Source organism: Polypterus senegalus, chromosome 9 (genome assembly GCF_016835505.1).
Source record: "Polypterus senegalus isolate Bchr_013 chromosome 9, ASM1683550v1, whole genome shotgun sequence".
Lineage (NCBI taxonomy): Eukaryota > Metazoa > Chordata > Cladistia > Polypteriformes > Polypteridae > Polypterus > Polypterus senegalus.
Genome location: NC_053162.1, coordinates 113,129,899 through 113,149,405, shown reverse-complemented (window position 1 = coordinate 113,149,405; position 19,507 = coordinate 113,129,899). Strand labels below are relative to the sequence as shown.

General features: G+C 40.7%; 1 protein-coding gene across 2 annotated transcripts in view; it reads left to right on the top strand.

The window, feature by feature from the left end:
* slc7a9 (solute carrier family 7 member 9) overlaps positions 1 to 19,507 on the top strand; it is a 224,403-nt gene that overhangs the window by 192,926 nt on the left and 11,970 nt on the right. For both annotated transcript variants that reach the window (XM_039763591.1, XM_039763592.1), the window contains one exon: positions 6,415 to 6,511. In XM_039763591.1, the coding sequence (XP_039619525.1) occupies positions 6,415 to 6,511 (97 nt within the window). The remainder of the gene's footprint in view (positions 1 to 6,414; positions 6,512 to 19,507) is intronic.

Genomic DNA, 19,507 nt, shown 5'->3' with positions numbered 1-19,507 from the left:
TCCGAAACTACTGGGTGAGCTCACCCAGGACTTATTTACGCAGTCAGTAAATGTTACTCGCTCCGTTGGGGCCCCAGCCGTAGCTCGGGTGCGAGTGGCACACAAACAAAACAAAAACTGGCCCCTTCACTTGAACGTTTATTCAAGCAGCTTTACACAAACAAATAAAATAAAGACCGACCTTGGTTGATATCTTCCTCGTTATACTCTGGTACCTCCTTTATGCTTCCGTCTCCCTCTTTCTCAAACACCCTCTTTACTCACTGATCGCCATTTCTGTCTTTCCGTCTTTCTTCGGCGTTTTGCCTCAAACAGCGCCCCTCTTTTCTCCTTCTGTCGTTTTAGCTTTTTTTGCCTCAACAGCGCCTCTCTTTTCTCTTCTTTACGTCTAGTTTCGGCGGGCTGCCTCAACTGCGACGCTTTCTGCAACTCTTCTTTACGTCTGGTTTCGCTCTTGTATCGGCGTGCTGCCTCAACTGCGACTCTCGTTTCTCTTCGTTTTTCCGCCTGGCTTCGCGCCTTGCCTCAACAGCGCCTCTGTCTTGTTTCAGCGTTTTGCTTCAACTACGACTTCTTTCTGCAACTCTTTCCTTACGTCTCGTTTCGGCGTGCTGCCTCAAACTACAACTCTTTCTGGCAACGAACTCTTTTCTTTCTTTCTTCTTGTTTCGGCGGTTTGCCTGAAACTATACTTTTCTTTTCCTGGTTTCAGCTCTCCGAACTATATCACATCTGCTGTTTATGGCGGTTCCCTCTTTCTCAGGCAACCCATATATATACTCAACGTTACCCAACCCCCACAACTGGTGTCCCAATTCTTTCAATAAAACTTTATTTACAACAAAAAACAGTTACATTTTCATTTTGAAACCTGACCAGGTTACATATATATATATATATATATATATATATATATATATATATATATATATATATATATATATATATATATACAGTCTTTGGGGTATCTTTATTTATCCATTCCTAAATAATTAAATGGGCAGGCTATTTCGTATCAGTGTAATACGCTGCTTGTTAAAACGGATGACTGCCGCTCTTACGTGCAAGTCTTCGTGGATATTATGAACTATCGTTTCTGTTCAAGATCTATTTAAATTTTAAATAGAAGGAATTTTTATTTAGTCGACAGAATATTATTCCGGAATAAATCAACTCAAACCTTAAATAACTTATAATATTTTGCTCCCCATAAAAATATATCCTGTCTAAATTATACAAGTTAGAAATAAAGTAAACGTTAAAAGAACAAACATTCAAATTTCTTTACTCTTATGTAATTTTACATAAAAAATAAACTTAAATTTGAAATATTCCAAAAGATTTTGCTCTCCATAAAAATATATCCTGTCAAAATTATACAAATTCAAATATGAACATGCTGCATAACAAAACCTGGAAATATAAATAAAATTTCTTTTCAGCAATAACAAATCAAATAATTCAGTTGTCTTTGGTCATATGTCATGTTATTAGAGCTGGACGCCTGGTATCTTTTTTTGGCAACAAGTTCGTTTATGTTTGGTGTGAGGTTCTGTGTTGTGGAGATTGTCCGGATGGACAGCAGGTGGTCATCAGTGAGGCGACTCCTGTGTGCTGTTTTGTTAGTCGTCATCACTGAAAAGAGCTTCTCACACAGATATGTGCTACCAAACATGCACAAGGTTCGAGCCGCTTGTAGATGAAGCTGGAGCATTTCTGCGGGAATGGAGTGAATAAACTGTGCGGGCCCTGCAGTATCGTACTTTGCCTTCAGTGTGCTATTACACTGCAGCTCAATGACCTCCATCTGAATCTGCACAGGTGCAGTTTCCACATCGACGGCAAATGGGTTGCGAAACAACTCAAAATTCTTTTTTTGTTGTTCAAAGTCACCAATGCGCCGTGCGAAATCAGTGCGCAGTGCGCTCAGTTTAGCGTATTTGAGAACACCGTTGTGCCGACTTGGTTCAACATTACTTGGCAACAGGGAAAGTGGGGCAAGTTGCACTGGTGCATTTGTGTCTCCCATAAAAGCAGCTTCACTTGAAATCACTTTGTGATTTTGCACGGGTAAAAACGTCTGCTGGATTTAGGGTTGCCACCCGTCCTTTAAAATACGGAATCGCCCAGTATTTGAGAATAAAATTGCGCGTCCCGTTTTGAATCAATACGGGACGGGTTTTGTTCCGTATTTTTTTTATCATTTTTTTTAAAGCAGCGTCTCATGCAAATCATCCCACACGCATTTTATGAAGATGCCTCCTTTCCTACTTTTGATTGGGTAATACTTGATGTCATCGTTAGTTTGATTGGTCTGTTTAACTGTCCAGTGAGGAGGGCGGGTCTTTTAAATAGAGTCTGCAAAGTGTGCATCCCTTATTTTTTTGTATTAAAAGTGGTAACCCTAGCTGGATTCTTCCTTAACTCTTCTGATTTCTATATCTTCTGCATTGCATTCAGGTCTTTCAAGTTATCGTGATGTTTTGTCTCATAGTGCTGTCTTAGATTAAATTCTGTAATTACAGCCACATTAGCTCCACAAATGAGACAAACGTGTTTACCAGCAATGTCAGTAAACATATACTCAGCCTCCCATCGGTTTTTAAGGGCTCTATTTTCAGAATCAACTTTTCTTTTCGGCATCGTGTGGGCTAGCTTCGCAATAACTTGCAGCATCATAAGCTAGACTTGATTAACGCGGTAAGTGTTCGGCAAGGCAGCTGAAGCGCTGCATTATGGAATCTGTAGATTATTGTGTTACCAGCGCTTCATATCCCCGGGCCATTAATAACAATAATATACAACTCTCGTTTATATCCTGTGTCCTCTCATTAAACTTGTATCCCGTGATACCTGTGGGCATGCACGCCAGCGCAGCCTGTCTATGAACTTAATTAAAATTTTATGTTTACACCGTGCTTTGTTTCCGAAGTAGCAGCACTCATGAATATGGTTGTATATATGTCATTCGCTCGCTTCCTATTGTTTCACTGCCTTCTCAATTATATAATGCATGTTTTCTTCAGCGCGTTTTGGAGCTCTTCCTGGTTTTCTACGTACTGCGTTAAAAGTCAGTTCACGTGATTACGTGGGAGGCGTGATGATGTCACATGAAACTCTGCCAAATTTCAGCCTTCTACCTACACGGGAAGTTGGAGAATTAGTGATGAGTCAGTGAGTGAGTCAGTCAGTCAGTGAGGGCTTTACCTTTTATTAGTGTATATATATATATATATATATATATATATATATATATACACAAACTGAGTATACTTTATACATAAAATATATGTTTTTGTACCTTGCATAACTGAATAACCCTTATGGCACAATAACAATTCAATACATTTATGGTCACTAGAGTATTTGGATGTAATAATCTTCATGTGGGAAAAGGCTGACTCGCATAAATAAGTAGAGCCGAATAATGCAGTCAATGAGGTAGCACATTTCCTCATGTTTGGGTACTTTTCCTCTGTGAGTAAGTCCCAAAACTGTCCATGAGCCCCATACTTCAGCTGAATGTCATCCTGTAGTGTCAAAATCTCATCCTCCACTGTAGAGGAGTTTTAGGTGAAACAGCATTGCAATTTTTGATGCGGGTGAATCACCCTCAACATTTTCCCTAAATGGATAGCACTTAAATGTAGAGATTGGCTCAAGTAAAGCTGTGTCTTGAAACCATCTGTCAAAGTCTGACAGACAATTTTCAATCTGGTCTGTGTAACGTATGCTGTCAAGTTGCACACACGCCTTCCATTGTGTCTCCAGCTCTGCCGCGAGGTTTTGGATGTTCCCCCAAATCAAGGCGCTGCAGCTTTGAGTACAGATGTTGCATGTTGAAAGTATTAACTGAGCTAATCATATTGGCCATGGTTTTCTGTTTTCCTTGCAGCTGTAAATTAAGCTCATTCAACTTGTTGGTCAGATCGGAAAAAAAATGGCAAGTGTAGCGGCCATTGATTGTTATTAAGTTGCTTGTATTCTGCATGTTTAATGACAAGGAGAAACTCCTTTTTCTCCGGCCAGGGGTCTGGAAATCTCGGCAGGAATTTCTCCCTAGCCATCTGCCTCAACGAAGGCCTCTTTTATCATCTCTCCATTTTGGAAGGACTTCTTATGCTTAATGATCGAGTGACTCACCCAGAACAATGCTTTGGTGTGATTGCCTTTGCTTTTGAATTTAGCCGAGTGAAAAATGACGGCTGTCTGATTAACTGCGATTTTAGTTCCCTCTCTTTTCTGTTTCTCAGATCGCTTTTCGGAAGGAAGTCAGTTTTGTAGTTTTAATGAACAGTTTGAAAGTGCCTTTCCACAATTTCCTTCTTGGATGACCAGTGTGTTAGAAGAAAAGAGATCTCAGACTGGCAGCCCTGTATGTCAATCAAGTGGCAAATGCCATAGGGAGGATATATGATAGACTAACACTTAAAAAAAAAATTTGAATGCAATGTGATCTACCAGTCAATCGCGATCGATGTATTGGGCACCCATGGTGTACTGTATATCTTGTCACTAAGTAGTTTGCACTGTTCAAACATACATGTTACCTACTGTAGGTATTGGCTTCAAAAGCTTTGTTGTGAAAAACTGAGATTTGGAACTTTGTGTTATTTGTGCATCTTTATTTTGTAAAGATATTTATTTTTACTCATTTTTTATTTTATTATTTGGATATAGCAGAATTTGCACATTATTTTATATTTTTGTCTGTCTTATTACATTTCTAAAAAATAAATGATTTATTATGATCAAATAATTACTCAGTACTTGAATAGTCTTTTCACCAAGTACTTTTTTTTTACTCTTACTTCAGTAATTTTTTGGATGACTACTTTTTACTTCTACTTGAGTAATATTATTTTGAAGTAACGCTACTCTTACTTGAGTACAACTTTTGGCTACTCTACCCACCTCTGCTACTACAATTGGGGCAGCTCAGTTGCTTGTTTCAATTTTAGAAATTATTCTAGCCTTCTCTAATCTATCCAGTTCAAGTTCAGCAGCTTGCTTGAGTAAATATGATACAGGCCTTCATTTGTGCAGGAATTCATTTTCATTTGTGCTTTGAAATTTTTGATTATCCCTAGCCCTACTTCAAATATCTTTTTGTGTTTTGCCATAACCTCCTGTAGTGACAGTGGTTCAATGCTTTTAATCAGAAAAAGACTGGCCCTGTCTAATTTAAGGACTTTCAACCAATTTTGTCCCAACAGAGCTGCCTTACTTCCTTTAGCAAAAACCACCAGAAGCAATCCTTAATACAACGTATTAACTACAACGTAGTTATCAGCAATACTTTCCTCTTCGCACTGATTTCATTTATAAAAGCAGAACCGCTCCGCTATAATCAAAGACTGTGGTTTGTAATGTGCTAACAGTGCTTCTTTCAGCTCCGCGCACATCTTTGTACTTGGAGTAGCTAGCACATCTACATTCTTTAACAAGCCATAAGTCTTTGTGCTTATAATAGACAGAAAAGCACAGACCGTCTTATCCTGTGGCATGTTGTTGGAACTCTGGATGACAGCAAACTGTTCCAGGTAAGAACTGAAGTCCTCCTTTGATTCTTCGTATTCTGACATTTTTCCCATTTGACCCATCGTTGCTTTTGTGTTAAGTTCACTGGACCTGTCTCATCGCCAATTTGTTATATATTCTAATCTTCTGTATACGTCTAAATATAACCTATCCCACAGGGTGATAAACAAACAGGAACACTTTTATTGAATGCAACTGAAACAACTGCTAATGCTTATATCTTTCTCATACACTGGTCTCTTTATCGCTCATTCCATACACACTGTTTACTCTAAACTCCACACCCCTTTATTTATATTACTCATACGCACACAACTATGCCCTTTACCTTAAAAGAAAAAACAGGATACCCCTTGACATTTACAAATCAAGATGAATACATAACACTACATAACAATGCCTACAGTTATCATGATAATCTTCTCTTGTGTCTGGCATTTTAAAACCTATTTATATAATTGTTGTTCAGTTTTGGTCCTTTCTGTACAGTATAATAACTTCCACTGTAAATGACAAAAAAATATTTACTACCATGGTTTCGTTCCTTAATCTAATATCCTAAATTGCCCTTCATTACTGTATTTTCATGATCAGCTAAGTCATTATTTGTCTTTTTCAGTTGTCAGCCTACTTTTTACTTGTGTCATGAATAACAGAAATAAACATGTGAGAATAATACATTTGCATTCACCAGTTTAAGGAATACAGCACTCAAAAAAGATGTAATGTCATACTACATGAGATAAGGAGAATATTAAATATATAATTTTTGATGACATAATCCTTTAAGACCTTGGGTCTAAACGTATATCTTTCTCATACTGTGATATGATTATTATAACCTTAACTGTTGTTTTCTTTTTACTTTCAAAGGCTTATACTTGTGGCTGGAAGAGAAGGTCATATGATCAAAATCTTGTCCTACATTAATGTAAAAAGACTTACACCATCTCCAGCCATTATATTCAATGTAAGTTTTATTTTGTTTATGCCAACTCTTACAATATCACTGTTTCTTCAATTGTATGTTTTGAAGCATTATTATTGTTAAAATTGTTTTATAGAATTATCATGTCAACATTTTTGCTTGTTTTATAAGCAGTGCTATTTTTTGTGGTTTTTGGCATGGTCGTGGTCATGTTCATTTTTGCAGCAACAATATTGCAGGTGATATGGCAGTCACCAGGGTCGATTCAATTCCTACCTGGTAATACAAGTAATAAAAAGTTCACTTTCTACGCCATTTACTTAAACTCCATATCAGTTGTCATTCATGCTCTGCTTGATAGACTTCTTTTCTGCATAATGCAAATTTTACTAAAACCATATCATAACATTTTGTACACCTGCTGAATTCTGAGCATGGCAGTGGGGGTGGGATGGAGCCTATCAAAGGGCACAAGGCAGGAATAATCCTTAGACAGGGTTATAGCTCATCACAGGGTGAACATACTCGCCCCAAACACCTACACACTAGGGTAGTAATTTAGTGAATTCAATCCACCTAAGCTGTCCACCTAAACATGTCTTTAGACTGTGTTTTGAAACCAGAACACACAGAGGAATCCCATACAGACGCAGGGAGATCATGCATATTCCACACAGGGAGATCCCAGGATGTGAACCCTCTGTGGTTAACACTGAGCCACTGATATCCTTTACTGAAATAATTTTTTATAAAATGAATTAGATTTATTTTTATTAAATCCTTTGTGTCTGAATATTACTTCATTTATAATATGAATCAGCAAGGTTGGTTTTATCTCATTTGAACCAGCAGAAAATAACTGAACTTGAATTGCAATCACTTCAGTTTAATTTATCCAGTAACTTCTGACTCTTTTATCAGTACACAACCTCAGAAAATGTATTTTTTTACTTATAGATTAGATTTTGTCAAAAATATTAAGATTGGTACTGAGCTATTTTGGAGTGACAAATTTAGTTTGGTTATTTTGTAGGAAAATATCTGATAAGTAGGCAAGATTCTGAAACCAATCACATTTAATTTGAAAGCAAGTAGGAAAAGATGCCCTTAAAAAGTTGGACCTCAAGTCTAAGTTCGAATACCCGGGTAAGGAGTTCCCCCTAGGCAGCCATCTTACTTCTGTATGAAGATGCAGGATTGAATGAAGAATCATCATCTGAAGATATGATTGAATGTGTGGACATTGACTTTATAATTGTAACCACTTTCACTGCTTCATCAAGAACAACTTTTAATTCACCAGCAGTGGTTCAAGGTTAAATTGGGGGCTGCCTTCATGACATGAGTGTGAAGACCGGAGTAACAACCAATATTGTTGCTGGTTTCAGAATCTTGCCTACTTATCAGAAATTGTGCATAGTCCATAACAGATAGACCAATTAATGTCCTTTTCTTTAAAATAACGTTAAATAGCATTAAACTTATCCTCACTTCATGTGCACTCTGACAGAGGAGAACAAAGCAAAAGGTTTCCTTCAATTTCATTGCCTTTCAAATGACGATGCAACCCATGCCTTTGCCTGGATACAATCCATTGAGCAGTGAACAATGAATGAGAGAGTAGTTTCAGGAGTTTCTATATAATGTAGTTTTTGCCATCTGCATAACTGTTCACTTTGTGTATTTTCCAATACAGATTAACACTAGAATTACCAGAGCCTATGAAAAAACTCGTAGAACTGTCTCAGCTTCACAACTCTCTATCAGCGTCTTTTGTTCTTTAAATGTATTGATAAGCAGCAAACAGCAAGCAGCCTACTATCACATCCTCCCACCACTACACTGTTTTCTCAGCTCAAGTCTGCTTACCTGCGTGTCAGTTGCTTAGATTTGTATAGAGTGAGAAGTCAAGCAAAATGACACCTTTTATAAATACTATATTGTTATTTGGAACACTTGCATTTCATGTGTGTTCCGTGTCTACAAAGATCAATGTAAACACATTGTTAAAACAGAAACGTTTTTCATGTTTTAGTAATAATTGACAAAATGTAGACATGAAGTGTATACTGTGTGAAGCCTGAATTCCAAATATCAAAGAAACACTTTCACAAAAGGTACAAATATAACAGAACAAATGTGCTTCCATTCAAAAATATAAATGCAAAAAAAGAAGCCGCCATAGGGTGCGGCATTGACACGTATTTTCTACGACCCCTTTGGTGGTGCAACCGTATAAACTGTTGACTGGCAATCAAAGCTTCACGGGTTCAATCCCGTTTTGAGAACTGAGCTGCTTGTATTCTTTACTATTAAAGAATAAAGACTTACATTTGATTTCAGTCTGTAACAACCTGTGTAGTTTGTGATACTTTTAAAGGTTAGCTTTGTTTTTTTTTTTTATTCAGTTTTGTTCTCTAAGCCACGTTTACAATCCCAATACATTTGACACTGCTGTTTTCACATAGACATGTTATAACAGAGGTTATCAAAATCATGACAACGGTTCTACATCGGATCACTGTAATTGTTATATGTTTAGTGTGAAAAAGGCGCTTTATAGCGCCGGACCCGGCACAGGCCACGCAGAGGCATGTGTTCACACTCAAGAATTTTATTTTTTTCTCTTCAGCCGTGGGCACACGTCTTCCCCGTGTCCCACCGGCCCAGCACAGTCCCAAGCACAAAAACCCACACAAACCAACACTTTCCTTCCTCCACCACTCCTCCCAGGCAACCTCGTCCTCTTCCTCCCGATTCTGGCCCTGATTGCTGGGAGGCGGGCCCTTTTATACCCCACCCGGAAGTGTTCCAGGTGCCTGACCAGCTGGTCTTAATTGCACCTCCGGGTGGGGCTGATAAACCGTCCAGTGTGGTGGCTGGTTCTCTGCAGCACCCCCTAGCGGCCACCCCATCTCCCAACCGGGCTGCTGTGGTGGACTCCATGTCCCATGGAGCCACGGGGGAGATTGAGGAGAGATCCACGGCCAGGGAGACTGCCCCCAAGCGCCCCGGGGGAGGTACTGCCATGTCCATGATGGCTCCCCCGGGACGTATGCAGCATTAGACTATTATTATGAACTCCACTCAATTGAAAAGAATATCCATCACAAGATGTAACTACTCATAGTATAAAGTAAAGTCAATCAATATACAGGTATATAAAGGAAGATACATCTTCTTGGATTCACAGTATTCAAACTATTAGCACTTTTGCTACTAAGAAAATGAGTCCTAAATTAAACTAATCTCCATTTACTATAACACAGTCAGGCATTTTCTTTTTTTTTGACAACTTGCTAAACTCTACAAAGTAAATATAGTTAAAATCCAGTTTTCCAGCAGCAGAAGAGATAACATGCTGCATAGCTGGTTTTAGAACTGCATGTGATTGGTGATGTGGAGATTTGTGTGTTGGTCATACACTAAGCCTATTTTGCTTCTGGTCCCATGACAATGGCCCTTGTGGCTGTCCTTGCATCTGAGAAATGGATGAGGATTATTGTTTTATTTTTGGTATTTGATTAATAAGGTGTAAATGTGATCACCAAATAACACTTATTTTAAATTTTAGAAACTCTCCAGCCGAAGATTCCACCGTTGCGCCGTTCTGCCCACTGTCTCAGTGTCTTCACAGACGCGGCCGCCTTCCCCTCTAGCTCCTTCAATCCATTACGGAGAGCGTGTATCACCTGAAAAAGCGACTCTGTGCAGAGCCGCCAGCAATCACAGTTCGTCAGCCCTACACGCCGGCTGCGTACTGTGGGGTCGTCTCCATGGCCCAGTCAGGTCCTTCCCCAGCTCGGGATGGACATTCGTTGGTCCCACCTCCGACCAATCAACGGCGGGCATGCAACACACACCATCCAATCCCTTGCCTGCCTCGGGGAGGGACTTCTGGTCCTCGGCCATCTTGTTTCCCAGGCTCCTGATGCGGTGACGAGCCTCCGGGTAGCTTCGCACCTGCCGCAGCTTTCCGAGCTGTAGCGTCTCCTCCTCGACAGCTCTTCCTGTTGCCGCCGCCGCGCAGCAGGAAGCCCCGCAGATTGGAAAGGTGTCTGCCACCGACGCGGATCCGGGCAGTCCCTGCCTGCAACACACAAAACGGGCCGGCTGCCGGTAGGCAAGGAACTCGCCTCCTAGGTCTCGTCTGTCCGAGGGAATTTCCTTTGGGTGAGTCGCTCTCATGGGGTTGTGTACGTTCCGCTCCCATGGTGCGTGTGTGGGCTCACTTGAAGCGGCGGGCCATCCACAAAATTATTTTTAATGACGAGTCCCCGCCTTGTATCAGGCAGAGAGTCCCATCTGGGATGCCATTGTGGAAGCTGGCCCGGAAACGAAGAGGCGGACACTGCTGGTTTACACCCAAACACGTTTATTAATTTCCTATTATTTACAGCACAGCACACAACCCAGTGCAACTGCACCAAGCACCCTCAGTCCAGGCCTTTCAACAATGATGCCTCTTCCTCTGACCGCCTCCATTCCTCTTCTCCAGGCTTCGTCCTTTTCCACCTGACTCCAGCACCCGACGTGCTCCAGGTGCCTCCCAATGAATTTCTGCTGGCACTCCCTGGTGTGGCAGAAGTGCCGGCTGTGCACCCGGAAGCACTCCAGGTGTCCCTGGTCTTCGTCCCCCGAGCACTTCCGGGTGTGGTGGAAGTGCAGAGGACCAGGGTTTTTCAGGCATCTGGGCGCCCTGGCAGTGACCATGGGCCACTATAGGGATGAGCTTCCATGCTCCTTTCCCTTGGTCCCCATAGCCACCCAGGCGGTAGCCCCCTCGTGGTCCATAGGCGGCGTAATCCCTCTTCTGGTCCTTCCGGGCATCCCGGCTGGGTACCCCCCACCTCCAGTCACCACTATATATATATATATATATATATATATATATATATATATATATATATATATATAATATTGTCACACACGTGTGCATGGGAAGCAGCTAAAGGGCTTAGACAATACTGCTTATACATCTGCCCGGGGGCGGGGTACACTGACGCTCTTTCTGAGTTCTCTGCAGGTCTTACCGGAAATCCCACCAGGAGTCGCCATTTCCAGGAAGGACACATCACTTCCGTTCCGCCCCAAGGATGATGTCACTTCCAGTTCCGCCCAGAGGATCGACATCATTTCCGCCCTCTGTGCTATAAAGCTCACTGCCTTTGCTTAGGCAGGCAGTTCTGTTTTAGACTCTGTTGTTGTACCTACTGTTTACAATGCCTCAAAGACTTTTGCAGCCGGGAAACCGAACTAAACGGGTGGCTGCCCCAAACCTTTCCACGCCTCTGGTCTCCGCTTATTACAGTGGCGTAATCGGCAGGATGGTGTCCCCGATGAACCCGGGACACGAACTTTCACGGAACCAGGTGGGTTAGTACCGGGGCCGAGTTTCGGGGCAGGGAGTGCGCCAGAGGGTCAGGAAGGACGCGATGCAGGCTCTGCTCCACGAGCATAACCCGGGTTTGACAACCCATCTCGTGGAGAAGGTAGAGGGGACCCACAGGCGTGGGCTGGCTTCTGGGGAACACACACAAGTGGCTCAGTATGCTCTCCTTGGCAGGAAAGCCGAGCTGGCCATCGGGACCAAGGTCCCTGTTAACGATGGGTTGTCCCCAGGCCAGCAGGTGAAGGAAATACTAAACTGGGAGTTTAACCCAAGCAAAGGGCTGTCAGAGCAGGCTATGGCTCTCTGGCAACAGGTGGGTGAGTGGCTACGGCCATTTGAGTTGACCCCCTTACAAATAGTGCAGCAAGTGGCCTGTTTTTTTCTGCTAAAACGACTACGCCACTGTAATAGGCGGAGACCAGAGGCGTGGAAAGGTTTGGGGCAGCCACCCGTTTAGTTCGGTTTCCCGGCTGCAAAAGTCTTTGAGGCATTGTAAACAGTAGGTACAACAACAGAGTCCAAAACAGAACTGCCTGCCTAAGCAAAGGCAGTGAGCTTTATAGCACAGAGGGCGGAAATGATGTCGTCCTCTGGGCCGGAACTGGAAGTGACATCATCCTTGGGGCCGGAACCGGAAGTGACCTCATCCTTGGGGACGGAACCGGAAGTGATGTGTCCTTCCTGGAAATGGCGGCTCCTGGTGGGATTAGTCAAGACCTGCAGAGAACTCAGAAAGTGCGTCAGTGTACCCCGCCCCCCCTGGGCAGATGTATAAGCAGTATTGTCTAAGCCCTTCAGCTGCTTCCCATGCACACGCAGTGTGACAATATATATATATATATATATATATATATATATATATATATATATATATATATATATATATATATATATATATAATCCTAAGCCTACCGTTTTGTGTCGCGCTTTAAATCGGGCTTATTTTAAAACCTACATATATATGTTTGGTATCATTCTTTTCAGAATTTGTTTTTCCCCCTCCTTTACAGTTACAGCAAAAATATAAAAAGGTGACCTTAATGTTTATTTTTCATTATACCTTATTGTTTTAGGAATTGTGTGGCAAGCCAGCAGCCATGTAAGATGTAGATTGTGTATTGGATAAGGTAGATAAAATGAACATTGCTTACATTGAAACAGCTCTTTAAGTCTGTTATAATAGAAAAATATATGGTAAATTTGGAAAAAATATGGTGAAAATTCAGAAACACGGTATTATATAAAAACATTAAAACAGAAAGTTTACAAATACAAGAAAATGTGAGTTAACTTAAGGTCATAATATTTTGTCATTTATTTGATCTGTTGATTGTTGCGATTTTTTAATCTATACTAATAAAAGGCAAAGCCCTCACTCACTCACTGACTCACTCACTGACTCATCACTAATTCTCCAACTTCCCGTGTGGGTGGAAGGCTGAAATTTGGCAGGTTCATTCCTTACAGCTTCCTTACAAAAGTTGGGCAGGTTTTATATCGAAATTCTATGCGTAATGGTCATGACTGGAAGCTGTTTTTCCATTTACTGTAATGGAGATAAGCTTGAACGCCGTGGGGGCGGAGTTTCGTGTGACATCATCACGCTCCCACGTAATCACGCAGTACATAGAAAACCAGGAAGACCTCCAAAAAGCGCTGAAGAAAACATGTATTATATAATTGAGAAGGCAGCTAAACAATAAGAAGCGGCGAGTGACATATACAACCATATTCATGAGTTCTGCTACTGAAACAAAGCACATGTAAACCTACACTTTAAATTAAGTTCATAGACAGGCTGCGCTGGCGTTTGTAATTTAGTGCCTGCCCATATAAGGCCGTCGTCAGCGGCAATCCAATAGCAAACTCCCACTAAATATTCACGGGTGAAGGACTGTGCTTATGGAGAGGAAGATGAGATGGTCAGGGTGGTGTTTGACACAAACTCAGCGAAACTGCGAGAGAAAGTTTTAAGTGCCAGGACTAAGGTAACATTAAATACAGCCATGGACATAGCACGAGATGGCACCAGCACAGCTGGGAACCTTCGATGCATGTACACCGAGCGGCTCACGGAACTGACGCGAGTGCACAGATAAAAGCAACAGTTCCAAAGAGCGCTGAACAAAACCGAATTACACAATTGAAAAGGCAGCAAAAATATGAAGCGCCTGATAAGCATATTCATAAATCCAGCTACTGCGGAAACAAAGCACACGGTGGAAAAAGTCAATGTCCCGCTAAAGGAAGACAGTGTAAAAAAACCCGTGCATGCAGTGTGTCAGGTCTCAGATAAAGAAGAAGACGAGCTGTTTATTGATGCAGTAAGAAACGAATCGATGAATGAAACCTGTCATCTTTACAACGATTGACAAACACGGAATGTAACTTGAACACAACACATCCTACAAATACGAACCTGATTGAAAGAAATAATGATAATCAAATCCTTGATGACAGCAACACTCAGTAACACTCACAAAACAAATACTGTATATTGACAGTCATGTTACGTTATTTTTAAAATGTTCCCTTTTCTTTTCTAGCTTTTTAACACACTACTTCTCCTGCTGATACGCGGGTATATATATATATGTATATATATATCCCGATCTACATACTCGAATAATGGATACTTTATTCGCCATCAATGATTGTTTTGGTAAAGCCATACTCAGTGTATTCATTAGATGAACGGTAAAAAGTAAGAGCGAGGGAGGATGCAGGCTGTAGTGCGCCAACTCTATCTGAATTGCGCGATCACATTTGAAAAATATATCTTTTCAAGTTCTATTTAGTCCATATGTGTCAAACTCAAGGGCCACGGGCCACATCCGCCCGGCGTAATTATATCCGCCCGAGATCATTTTATATACTGTATTATTGTTATTAATGGCCCGGTATATGAAGCTGGTAACACAATAAACTACAGATCCCATAATGCAGCGCTTCAGCTGCCTTGCCAACACTTACGCGTTAATCAAGTCTAGCTTATGATGCTGCAAGTTATTGCGGCTAGCTCACACGATGCTGAAGAGAAAAGTTGATTCTGAAAATAGAGCCTTTAAAACCGATGGGAGGCTGAGTATATGTTTACTGAACCCGTGTGTCTCATTTGTGGAGCTAATGTGGCTGTAATTACAGAATTTAATCTAAGACGGCACTATGAGACAAAACATCAGGGTAACTTGAATGCAATGCAGAAGATACAGAAAGCAGAATAATTAAATAAGAATCTGACACTTCAGCGGACGTTTTACCCGTGCACAATCACAAAGTGATTTCAAGTGAAGCTGCTTTTATGGGAGACACAAATGCACCAGTGCAATTTGCCCCACTTTCCCTGTTGCCAAGTAATGTTAAACCAAGTCGTCACTACGGTGTTCCCAAATCGCACTTTGCTGATAAACTGAGCGCACTGAGTTTGCACGGCGCTTTGGTGACTTTGAAGAACAAAAAGTCCGTCTACATGCGGCTCGAACCTTGTGCATGTTTGGTAGCACATATCTGTGTGAGAAGCTCTTCTCAGTGATAAAGACTAACAAAACAGCACACAGGAGTCGCCTCACTGATGAGCACCTGCAATCCATCCTGAGAATCTCCACAACACAGAACCTCACACCAAACAGAAACGAACCTGTTGCCAAAAAAAGATGCCAGGCGTCCAGCTCTAAAATGACATATGAGCAAAGACAACTGAATGATTTGATTTGTTATTGCTGAAAGGAACACATTTTATTTATATTTCCAGGTTTTGTTATGCAGCATGTTCATATTTGAATTTGTATAATTTTGACAGGATATATTTTTATGGAGAGCAAAATCTTTTGGGATATTTAAAATCTAAGTTTATTTTTATATAAAATTACATAAGAGTAAAGAAATTTGAATGTTTGTTCTTTTAACGTTTACTTTATTTCTAACTTGTATAATTTAGACAGGATATATTTTTATGGAGAGCAAAATATTATAAGTTGTTTAAGGTTTGAGTTGATTTATTCAGGAATAATATTCCTGTCTGTTTTTACCATTCCTACCAAAGATATTTCTGTCGACTAAATAAAAATTCCTTCTATTTAAAATTTAAATAGAACTTGAACAAATACGATAGTTCATAATATCCACGCAGACTTGCACGTAAGAGCGGAGTTATCCGTTTTAACAAGCAGCGTATTGCACTGATACTGAAATAGCTGTGTGTGTATATATGTAGATATGTATGTATATGTATATATATGTTTATGTATGTATGTGTGTATGTATATGTATGTGTATATATGTAGATATATATGTATGTATATATGTGTATATGTATATATGTATATATATATGTTTATGTGTGTGTGTGTGTGTGTAAATATATATATATATATATATATATATATATCAACAACACTCATCACTCACAACAGTGACAAAACAATTACATTGACAATCATGTTACGTTATTTTCAAAATGTTTCCTTTTCTTTTTCATTGCTTCTTTAACACACTACTTCTCCGCTGCGAAGCGCGGGTATTTTGCTAGTATATATATATATGTTTATGTGCTTCTGCATGCATGTCCTATATGTACAGGGTGGGCCATTTTTATGGATACACCTTAATAAAATGGGAATGGTTGGTGATATTAACTTCCTGTTTGTGGCACATTAGTATATGTGAGGGGGAAAACTCAAGATGGGTGGTGACCATGGTGGCCATTTTGAAGTTGGCCATTTTGGATCCAACTTTTGTTTTTTAAATAGGAAGAGGGTCATGTGACACATCAAACTTATTGGGAATTTCACAAGAAAAACAATGGTGTGCTTGGTTTTAACATAACTTTATTCTTTCATTAGTTATTTACAAGTTTCTCTTTGTTTACAGCCATTGACATGTCGCAGAGGTTAACACGTGAGGAGCGGATAGAAATTGTGTTGATATCTGGTGAACGCAGTAACCGGGTCATTGCAGCAGATTTCAATGCAAGACACCCTATGAGACCACCCATCTCCCATGCTACAGTTAGCAAACTGCTTGCTAAGTTTCGTGAAACTGGTTCAGTGTTGGATTTGGCAAAATGTGGACGCATGAAAACTGTCACTAATGAAGAAACATCAGTGGCTGTCCTAGCTTCATTCAGCAAGAGACAACAGCGTAGCACTCGCAGCACGTCACTGGAGAGTGACATTAGTCGAACATCCCTTTGGCGGATATTAGCTACTCACAAATGGCACCCTTACAAACTCCAGCTACTGCAGCATTTCAACGAGGATGACCAAGATTGGTGCACTGAATTTGCAGAATGGGCAAAACAAAAATTGGAACAGGACACTCAGTTTACGCAGAAGATTTTGTTCAGTGATGAGGCAAACTTTTATGTGAATGGTGAAGTTAACAAACAAAACCACCGCTATTGGTCTGACACTAACCCACATTGGATAGATCCCTCCAAGACTGTTGGGACAAAAAAACTGATGGTATGGTGTGGTATATGAGGTACAAAGATAGTGGGGCCATACTTCATCAATGGAAACCTCAAGGCCACTGGATATGCGAAATTGCTACATGATGATGTGTTTCCCTCTTTATGCACTGAAGCTGGCACGTTCCCTGAGTTTTTCCAGCAAGATAGTGCACCACCACATTATGGGTGTCAGGCCCGAGCATTCCTAAATGAACAGTTTCCTGGAAAGTGGATTGGTCGTCATGGGCCAGTTGAATGGCCCCCAAGGTCTCCCGATCTGACCCCCTTAGACTTTTATCTTTGGGTCCATCTGAAGGCAATTATCTATGCTGTGAAGATACAAGATGTGCAGCACCTGAAACTACGGATACTGGAAGCCTGTGCTAGCATTTCTCCTGCGGTGTTGCTATCAGTGTGTGAAGAGTGGGAGAAGAGGGTTGCATTGACAATCCAACACAATGGGCAACACATTGAACACATTTTACACTGTGTGCACAATTATTAGGCAAGTGAGTATTTTAACCATATCATCATTTTTAATGCGTATATTCCAACTCCAAGCTGTATTAACTTGAATGCTTATTGGATTTAAGCACGTCAGGTGATGTGTATTTGTGTAATGAGGGAGGGTGTGGCCTAAGGAGACACCCTATATCAAGGTGTGAAGAATTATTAGGCAGCTAGTTTTCCTCAGGCAAAATGGGCCAAAAAAGAGATTTAACTGACTCTGAAAAGTCAAAAATTGTAAAAAGTCTTTCAGAGGGATGCAGCACTTTTGGAATTGCTAAGATATTGGTGTGTGATCACAGAACCATCAAACATTTTGTTGCAAATAGTCAACAGGGTCGCAAGAAACGTGTTGAGAACAAAAGACACAAATTAGCTGCCAAAGATTTGAGAAGAATCAAACGTGAAGCTACCAGGAACCCATTATCCTCCAGTACTTTCATATTCCAGACCTGCAACCTACCTGGAGTGCCCAGAAGTACAAGGTGTTCAGTGCTCAAAGACATGGCCAAGGTAAGGAGGGCTGAAACCCAACCACCACTGAACAAGAAACATAAGTTGAAACGTCAAAACTGGGCCAAGAAATATCTGAAGACAGATTTTTTTCAAAGGTTTTATGGACCGATGAGATGAGAGTGACGCTTGATGGACCAGATGGATGGACCTGTGGATCAGTAATGGCACAGAGCTCCACTCCAACGTGGAGGTGGGGTACTGGTATGAGCTGGTATTTTTAAAGATGAGCTAGTTGGACCTTTTTGCATTGAAGATGAACTCAAAATCAACTCCCAAACCTACTGCCAGTTTTTCAAACAGTGATACAGGAAAAAGACCATGATTTTTATGCAGGCCAATGCTCCATCACTTGCATCAAAGTTCTCCACTGCGTGGCCAGCCAGTAAAGGCCTTAAAGATGTAGGAATAATGACATGGCCCCCCTTCCTCATCTGACCTAAACCCTATCGAGAACTTGTGGGCACTTCTTAAACGCTAGATTTACGGGGGAGAAAAACAATACACCTCTGTGAAGAGTGTCTGGGAGGCTGTAGTCACTGCTCCACAAAAAGCTGATCGTCAACAGATCAAGAAACTGACAGACTCCATGAATGGAAAGGCTTATGACTGTTATTGGAAAGAAGGGTGGCTATATTGGTCATTGATTGATTGATTTATTTTTTTTGAAATGTCAGAGATGTTTATTTGTAAATTTTGAGGTGTTTGTTTATTATTCTCACTATAACAGATGAAAATAAACAAGTGAGATGGGAAAATTTTCATTTTTCCTTTAGTTGCATAATAAATCTGCACACTAATAGTTGCCTAATAATTGTGCGCACATATGTATTCCCCTGATGATGTTCACACTCACATTTCCGTTGTGAAACATTCAGGTTTCAGGTTTATTAACATTTTGGATTGACTGATAGCACTGTGTTTGTTCTATATTAAAATTAATCCTCAAAAATACAACTTGCCTAATAATTGTGCACACAGTGTATAAGTGGTCAGAAACTTGTAAATAACTCATGAAAGAACAAAGTTATGTTAAAACCAAGCACACCATTGTTTTTGTTGTGAAATTCCCAATAAGTTTGATGTGTCACATGACCCTCTTCCTATTGAAAAAACAAAAGTTGGATCCAAAATGGCCAACTTCAAAATGGCCACCATGGTCACCACCCATCTTGAA